This window comes from Lipotes vexillifer, unplaced genomic scaffold (genome assembly GCF_000442215.2).
Source record: "Lipotes vexillifer unplaced genomic scaffold, Lipotes_vexillifer_v1.1 scaffold308, whole genome shotgun sequence".
Taxonomy (NCBI): Eukaryota; Metazoa; Chordata; class Mammalia; order Artiodactyla; family Lipotidae; genus Lipotes; species Lipotes vexillifer.
This window is the reverse complement of record NW_006792985.1, coordinates 3418032-3426322: the sequence shown is the minus strand read 5'-3', so window position 1 is coordinate 3426322 and position 8291 is coordinate 3418032. Positions and strand designations below refer to the sequence as shown.

The window sequence follows — 8291 nt, the reverse complement described above, 5'->3', positions numbered from 1 at the left end:
CATTCCTGCCTTCTTCTTGTTCTCAGTAAGAAAACTCTAAGTGTTTCACCATTAAATATGATATTTGCTATAAGTTTTTTGGTATTCTTAAGCAGTTTAATAAAGTTCCTTCTATTCCTAGTTTGCTAATATTTTCTTCAATCACAAAAGGATACTGAATTTAAGCAAATGCAATTTTTTCATTTAATGACTTCATCATATTTAAGTGGCCCAGAATTGGATTTTGTTTTCTTATCCAGTCAGACAGCTTTTGTCATTTAACTGGAGTACTTAACATAATTATCAATATAATTGCATTTAAGTCCACCTTCTCGTTCTGTGCTATCCGTCCTGCTTGCTCAATATGTCTTTTTCTTCTCTTCCTTGTCTTTTTTTAGATTGTAGATTTTTTTATTCCACTTTTTTCCCCTATATACATTTAGTGGTTAACCTACAAAATACTACAGGGAGAAAGTGTGATTTCAAATGAATCTAAACAATACACTTTTCATGTTTGCTTCTGATATTCTGATTTCAACACTAAACACACTTGGATCACAATTGGACCCACCATTCAGGGACCTGCATGTAGTCCAAGGAGTGCCTGAAATGACAGAGACTAGTGGGGGCTCTGGTGCAAAGGCTGGTCAGGACCAATAAGGGTCATCACTGCCCTGGGTGGAGCTAAGTGGCCCATGACACATCTGGAACATCACCCAGGGCCCAAGCCCAGCAAGAGCTCTGATTTTGGCTTCAATTATAACATTCAAGATGACTTAAATTATAAATACACACAAAATAGGAAGTTTTTATTTACACTAAAGGATTCAGAATGTGATTATATAGTCTACAAAGCGTTTTTAAAAATTACAATTTGATACCTTAAGCAGCAAATTTCAACAGCATATTTAATATCCTAAGGATTTTACAATATTGTTTTACCCAAAATATCCATTAACACAGGTGCTATGTGATATAAAAGAAAAGGGGAAGGGTACCAGTAAGAGAGTCTTATTTCCTGTCACAGCACCCTTTCAAGTACTTATCAAAGTGCTAGAGCTATGTGTACAGCCAGGGTTGTCCAGCACAAGCCAGGTTCTCTGTCCTCTGAGGCCCTACATATACTGCTGCTTCTGACCGATTCCCACCTGATTCACCCAACTATCCCAAGGTGGCCTTGAAAACTAAGCTCAGGCCCTCTTCATTTCCTCCAGAAAGCCACCCTGGCCTCCCCAGTAGAGTTTAGTTGCCTCTCTGTGGACACCTCTGCCACTGAACTTCCTACCCAGCATCACCACCTCACTTTCCTGGAAAGGCTGCAGGCTTCCTGGGGGCAGGTCCTCTTGCCTGGTCCTCTCACTGAGCACAGTAGCGCTCCATAAACTGCAGACGGAATGAAGGCTTGCTCTGAAAAGGTAGAGACTGTTTCAACCACTGCACATCTCCAGGTCTCAGCACAAACTAGATGCTCAACTAACCACTTGCCCAGTTGACAAATACACTCGGTGTTGACGTTCTCACCACTACACCCCATGGCCTCCTGGATTGAGAGCTCGGAGGCCTGATCTGTACCTTGTCCTTTTCACTGACCACTGGTGAGAACTTTGGCAAAAGCTCTTTCTCGGGCAGTCAGGCTCCAACCCTGAAAGATAAAGGCAAGAAAGTGCCCATGGTCTCTCAAATGCCACCATAAAAATGAAGAATGCAGTTTTCTCTGTACATGCTCACCTAGCCCGTCACCAGGATTTCCTGGCATCTATCTGTCTCCAGGTAGTGTCATTTTTCCTATGTATTTCAAACATTTATTTTTCAGGCAGATTGAAATAGCAGCTAAGAGCTCTGGCACTTGGCCACCCAGGTTCAAATCCCAGCTCCTCCACTTAGTAGCGGGTGATCTTGAGCACGTTCCATAACTTCTCGGCGCCTCAGTTTCCTCAACTGGATAAGAGGGATGAGAACACTACCTAGCTCAGAGGATGGCTGTGAGGATCCACGTTCAGTACTTACAAGAGTGCACCAGGCATGTGTTAGCTCGTTACTATTGGGTGTCACTTGGTCCCAGGTGACTTAACTCTCCTGTTGGTTTCTTAAATGGACTCCAGAGATGCATCTGGGACAACGTGGTCTCATTCAGATGCCCCTCTTCTCCAACTCCAATCCAGGCTCCCATTCTTCCTTTCCCCTTGGTGGTCAGTCCTCCTTAAGAAGCAGGTGTCTACCATGGCAACTAGTGCTAGGCCCCCTAACGCAGGAGCCTCAATGGGCGGTGCTCAGTAAGACCCCATCCTGCCCCTGGTCACAGGCCTTGCCAGGAGGCAATTAAACATCCTCCAGTACAACTTGGATCTGGGAAGGCCTGGCCCATAAGGAGAGATCCAGGATGAGGCTGAGCAGTTGGGGAAAGGATTGGAAGGGGGAAGACTTAAGAGGTGCCCGGAATAAACCTCGAGTAGGCTTGGCTAGACTGATTCTAAGAAGGTAACCCCAGAAGGGGAAGAGGCTGGGTCTGGGGCAGGAAGAAGGTGGAGGGCAGAGAATGGCCGTCATATCAGTCTGGTGAGATGGAGAAGAAAGGGGTCTAGACAAGGAGGTTCTGAGGCCTGGGACCCGGTGGAGGTTCAGGGCTGGTTTGCTCTGAAGATGCAAGCCGGGCGAAACGTCAGGCTGGGAGTCAGGAGACCTGCGTTCTAATCCTAGAGGTACCGCTTTCACTGCCCGTGACTGACCATTGGTGTGATTAGTATTTGATCATGCCCACCTGACTCCAAGAAGGCAGGGGTTTGAACCACCCTGTCCTTTTCTGCACACACTGTGCCTGGCACAGAGCACGCACTCAGTCCACACCTGTCGGCCCACTGACGATGGTTCTCATCCACACAAGCCTCTAAGGACCCACAACACAGAGGCAGCTGCCCTCACGGCTCCGGAACAGAGGGCCAGCAGGGACCAGAGAAGCTTCTATCAAAGTCCATGACCAGGGCTTCCCTGGTGGCGCAGTGGTTGAGAGTCCGCCTGCTGATGCAGGGGACGCGGGTTCGTGCCCCGGTCCGGGAAGATCCCACATGTCGCGGAGCGGCTGGGCCCGTGAGCCATGGCCGCTGAGCCTGCGAGTCCGGAGCCTGTGCTCCGCAACGGGAGACGCCACGACAGTGAGAGGCCCGTATACCGCAAAAAAAAAAAAAAAAAATCCATGACTAAGGGGACTCACGCAGTTCAAACCTGTGTTATTCAAGAGTCAACTGTAATTTGTTACACAGCAATAGGTAACTAATACAAATACTATGATAATCACGTCACACAAAATATCTCCTTTATCTTCACAACCACTGCAAAGGGTACCCTAAAAAAAAAAAAAAAAAATCCATGACTAGAGTCAGAGCAGAGCAAGGCCCCAGGTGAACTGTACAGTAAATGCTCTAACTCTGGACAAGTTGCTTAACCTCTGTGAGACTCAGTGTCATTGCCTGTAAAATGGGGAGAACAGTACCCACCTGTAGCAAGCTGAATAACAGCCCTTCCAAAGATGCCCTAATCCCCAGAACCTGGGAACGTGTTACCTTACATGGCAAAAGGGATTCTGTAGATGCGATTAAAATATGGATTTTAAGATGGGGAGATTATCCTGGGTTGTCTGCAGGGGCCCCCTGTAATCACAAGGGTCCTTACGAGAGGGTGGCAGGGGGGTTAGAGAAGACAATGGGACAGCAGAAGCAGAAGTTGGAATGATGCACTTCAGAGATGAAGGAAGGGGCCTCCAAAAGCTGGACAAGGTAATGAAATAAATCCTCTCCTAGCCTCCAAAAGGCATGGAGCCAACACCTTGATGTCGGGACTTCTGACCTCCAGAGCTGTAAGCTAATAAATCTGTGCTGTGTTACACCACAAAGTTTGTGGCAATTTATTACAACAGCGAGAGGAAACTAATACACAACCTCATAGGGTTTTTGTGAGGGTTAAGTGTGTTGACAAGTAAACACTTAAGAGCACACGGTACCCAGTTTAGTGGTCAAAAAGTGTTGGCTGGTATGTTTATTTTTGCTGGAGTCCCTCATACGGTTGCCAAAGTAATCTTTCGAATGTACACATCTCATCGCAAAGCCCCTATGGAACAGCTTTCAGGGCTCCCCATCAGCCCCTTCTCACCTGTCCAGCCTTCTCACACTGTCCCCACCACCACCGCCTATCCCCCCATCCAGAACGACAACTTGTCTACTTGCTGGCTGACGTCCCCACACTACAGTGTGAGCTCTATGGGGCAGGGGCTCTGGCTTACTGACCTCTACAGCCTCAGCACCCAGGATAGGTCCTGGCGCACAGCTGTCTAACGCATGAGTGATGCCACCCAGCACCAGGCTGAGCACACTCCTCAGATCTTTCAGGACTGGACTCCTCACCCCCTCAGACATAGCCCTGAGCGCCCACTGGTCTGTCAGCATCATTCCTCTGTTTAAAACCCTCCAACTGCTCCCTACAGCCTTTAGAACAAAGGCCTCCTGGCTCCTTCTGCATCTCCATCCTCATTCTCTCAGTGTCTGGAAAGTCACTGCTTCTGGATCCTTACACATGCTGCTGCCTCTGCCTGAAATACCCTCCCTGACCCCCCTTCACCTGGCTAACACTTCCTAACCCCTCAGTCTCTGTGTGAAGCTCCTTGAAGGTATGAATTACTGTTTAGCTCGTGTCCTGCAGTATCCCCAGGGCCTAGCAGTACGAGGCATCTGCTGAATAAACAGAAAGATGTCATTAGACCATATGCACTTCGGGGCACCTGGCTCACTGATCTTGAATCCTGGCTTAGCTCAGCCCTGGGTTCTGCCTTAGTGCTCTTGGCCTTGACCCCTGCCCATCTTCCTGATCTATACTTGTGGCAGTCCCACGGTGATTCGTCATGACTTGATCCATGGTGGCCCCCTACCTCAACCCCAGCCCCCAGAATGCCCAGCACTTACTTCAGCTGTCCCAAATCAGGACCTGGCACTTCTACCAAGGGGAATGAATGAGAAAAAGCAGTGCTGTGGACCACTGTGACAGCAGTTACAGGCTTATCCCATTGCCGAGCTAGTGTAGGGTTCAAACAAGCATATTGATGACATTCCCCTTCACTTGAACTTTGTCAAAATGTGTATGGAACTGTCAACTTTTGACATTTCTTAAGAAAAGCATTAAAGCAAACAAACTAAAACAGTGTCTGGAGACAGGCATTCTTATAGTGCCTCCTTTTCAATACACTCAGCTTCAGACTAGCAAAGCTGGGTTCTCCAAACTGTGGGTCTGACCTATGTATTAGTAGGTTTTAGTTGGCGATGAAATAAATTAATATTTTACACCCTGTGCAGTTTTTAAAATAAAACGACAGAAAATACCTGAGTACAATAGACATTTTCACATAACTTTTGTTTCAGCTGATACAGACACCACACATGCATGTGGCAGTTCTGGGTCTCAATGGAAAAAACATGTCTTACCATGTGCTAGCTGAGGTCAAAAAATCTGAAAACCCCTGACATGGCCCATCCTTATTTCCTGATCATTCTTCCTTCCTCTGCCAAAAACTTCTCCATGTTAGTTTGCCCTAAAATTGTTCCTTACCTTATTTATAGCCACTGGAACTCTAGGGGGATGCTGAGAGAGTGATCCAGAAGGGACCAGCTGGCCAGGGCCAGGGCCAGAGGCCTCCCCACAGCTACACAATACAGGGCTCCAGCCCGGGAAGGAGGGGAAAGATGTGGGGAGATCTAAAAGGCTCCACATCTTTGGCCAGGTCTTGGGGGTCCTTCACCTCCACCCTGAGTGTGCCAAGTTCCAGGGTTGTGGGCTTACCCACACCTGTGCTTCTAAAAGGGGCATGGGCCACACACCTGTGGTCGAAAGGGTGCACGGCCTCAGCCCTTCAGAGGTGGTGGAGCGGGGGAGCTGTCTTGAGAACACACTGTAACCCCAGTTCTCACACTTCCTGTTGACACTCTCTCTCCTTCCATCTCAGGCCCCTGAGCCGGCCTTGATGAAGGCAGCCTCTGTATGTTACCAGCGGCAGGGAGTGGGGGTCCCGAGGAGGCACCAGCAAGCTGGCAGGGGGAAGAGGGGCGGGACCGGGCACACCAGTTCTGGCAGGCTGGAGTGCAGGAGCAGCGGGGTCAGGGTGCTGGCCTCCAGTCCACGTGTGCTCTCGGCCACCTCCAGCACGCGGCCGCGCTTACCCGAAAGTCGTGGGCAGTGTCCTTCACCGGCTGCACGCGGTGCCCCTGGTGCCGGGGGTCGGTCTGGCACGAGCAGCACAGCAGCTCCTTGTCGTCGAGACAGAAGAGGTTGAACTGGCCGCGGTGCAGGCGGCAGAGGCGCGGAGAGCGGTGGCCGGTCCAGCGCGCGCCCTCGGCCTCCTCACGCAGCAGCTTCTCCACGAGGTTATTGAGGGTGTGGTTGGTGCGCAGGTCGGCGGGGGCCGCGCGGTCCTTGCACACCGGGCAGGTGGGTGCCACCTGCACCTCCCAGCAGCGGGTCACGCACCCGCGGCAGAAGTTGTGGCCGCAGCGCAGAGTCACAGCGTCACGGAAGGGGTCGTAGCAGACGGCGCAGAGCAGCTCCTCCTTGAAGGAGCGGGAAGGCCCGGGGGACAAGGCGGGGCCCGCTTCCATTGCCCCGGATCCCGGATCCCGCGCCCGCAACTTTGGCTCCAGCCCCTCCCATCCGCCGCACGGCTCCCGCGACCCTGCGGAGGCCGGCGGTCAGCCCCTTCCACTCGGAGCACTGAGCGACGGCTGTGCCGGCCAATCGCGCTGGGCGCGCTCGGGAGGCTCCGCCCCAGTTCCGGTCGGCTCGGGGAACCCCGGCAGAGCGAGGTGGGCCCCGTATGCTCCGCAATCCCGGTCAGTCCTAGGCGAGCCAGTTTAGCCGGGAAGAAACACCCCAGCAGTGTTTTAGGGCCTCCGTGTCGCTGCAGCCTACTTCCGATTTCAAATGGGAAATGAAGTCTAGGAGCCCCTTCCTTAAGCGGTCCCCGGAAATCTCAGGCCCGTGAGGTGGGAGAAGCCAGAGCTCCTTACTTCGTGGTTCCGAAGTGAAGTCTGATCTTAACGGCGTCGTTAGCTTTTTCACCGCTTAAGAGTTTGCAGTGCCCTTTCAAAGATCTGTGCCAGCTCTTGCATTAGTTGCTTACTTATTTTGGGCAGCCTTGTGCCTGCCCCCTGGGGTAAGGCGGGAACAAATGAGAGAAAGGGGCAGTGGAAGACCTCTGAAAAGATCCGATTCTTGTCCCGTGGTTGAATAGGCGGGCAAGTCACCATCTTTCCAAAATCTATTTCCTCGTGAGTGAAACAGAGATCAAGGACGCCTGCAAAGTTAGCTGTGGGAACTGGAATCCAGGCTAAATTCCTGCCAGCTACAGCAGGCCTGAGTCTCTCCAACCTGTGTCACGTTGATCACTTTACAACGTTCAGATGTGGGATTCCTTTCCCCTGGAACACTTTCATTTCCTGCTTCCGTTGGAAGACAAGTCTCCACAGGTCTCATGTTTCTGTATGCCACCCAGAGACACTGCCTTTTTTGGACTGTCTTTTCAAGGACGTTTCTATGATGAACAACCTCGGAAGGCAGAGATAATGTCTCCCTCCAGGCAAAGATCTGGCAATCTCACTCTTCATTATAAAAGATTTGGATTCCCTAAGCTTCCTCCTGTGGCCCACATCACGTAGGCTTTTGGGAATTAAGGCTCAGGAAACTGGCCCAAATGACTATAATCTGACTATTGCCATTGCTGTTAGTAATAAACTGTCCGTTGACTCAAGAGTTTCATCTACCAGCATTCCTGAAACTGGCATGCTAACATGTGTTGACTAGAAAAAAAAAAAAAAGCACAACTTAAAAGTTGAGAATTATGTCTTACTTGGCGGACAAAACAGAGGACTTAAGCTCTGAGGGACTGCTTGCTCCAAAGAGGTAGGAGAGGATCCATGATACATAGTTTTTGCAACAAAGACCAGGTAGTCGAAACTTGAAAAGATTACTGTTAATTAAAGAAAACCAGATATCTCAAGTTAGGGAATTTAGCACTTTTCTATGTATGGGAAGATGCAAGAGTCTGGGCTCACTAATTGATATGCACCTTGGCTATCTGAGGTCAGTATCCTGTGCTTTCTCATCCTGAGTCTCTTCGGGGTGCATCATTGGAGGGAGCGGGGCAGTGGCTGCAGCAGTTGACTGCTAGGTCGGGGTAGCGTTAATGTGATGGCTTGATGGCTGCAACATCCTTTGTTCACTGATACGGCAGGCAGCATTTTTTCCATTGATACTTGTTAGCTTGCAAGTAGGCTAAAATC

General features: G+C 50.2%; 1 protein-coding gene across 1 annotated transcript in view; it reads right to left on the bottom strand.

Annotated features, from left to right (window-relative positions):
* Positions 1–6632, bottom strand: part of TRIM35 (tripartite motif containing 35) — a 20075-nt gene extending 13443 nt beyond the window's left edge. The window contains exon 1 of the mRNA XM_007466186.1: positions 6177–6632. Within this exon, the coding sequence (XP_007466248.1) occupies positions 6177–6611 (435 nt within the window). The 5' untranslated portion in view covers positions 6612–6632. The remainder of the gene's footprint in view (positions 1–6176) is intronic.
* Positions 6633–8291: the final 1659 nt, after the last annotated feature.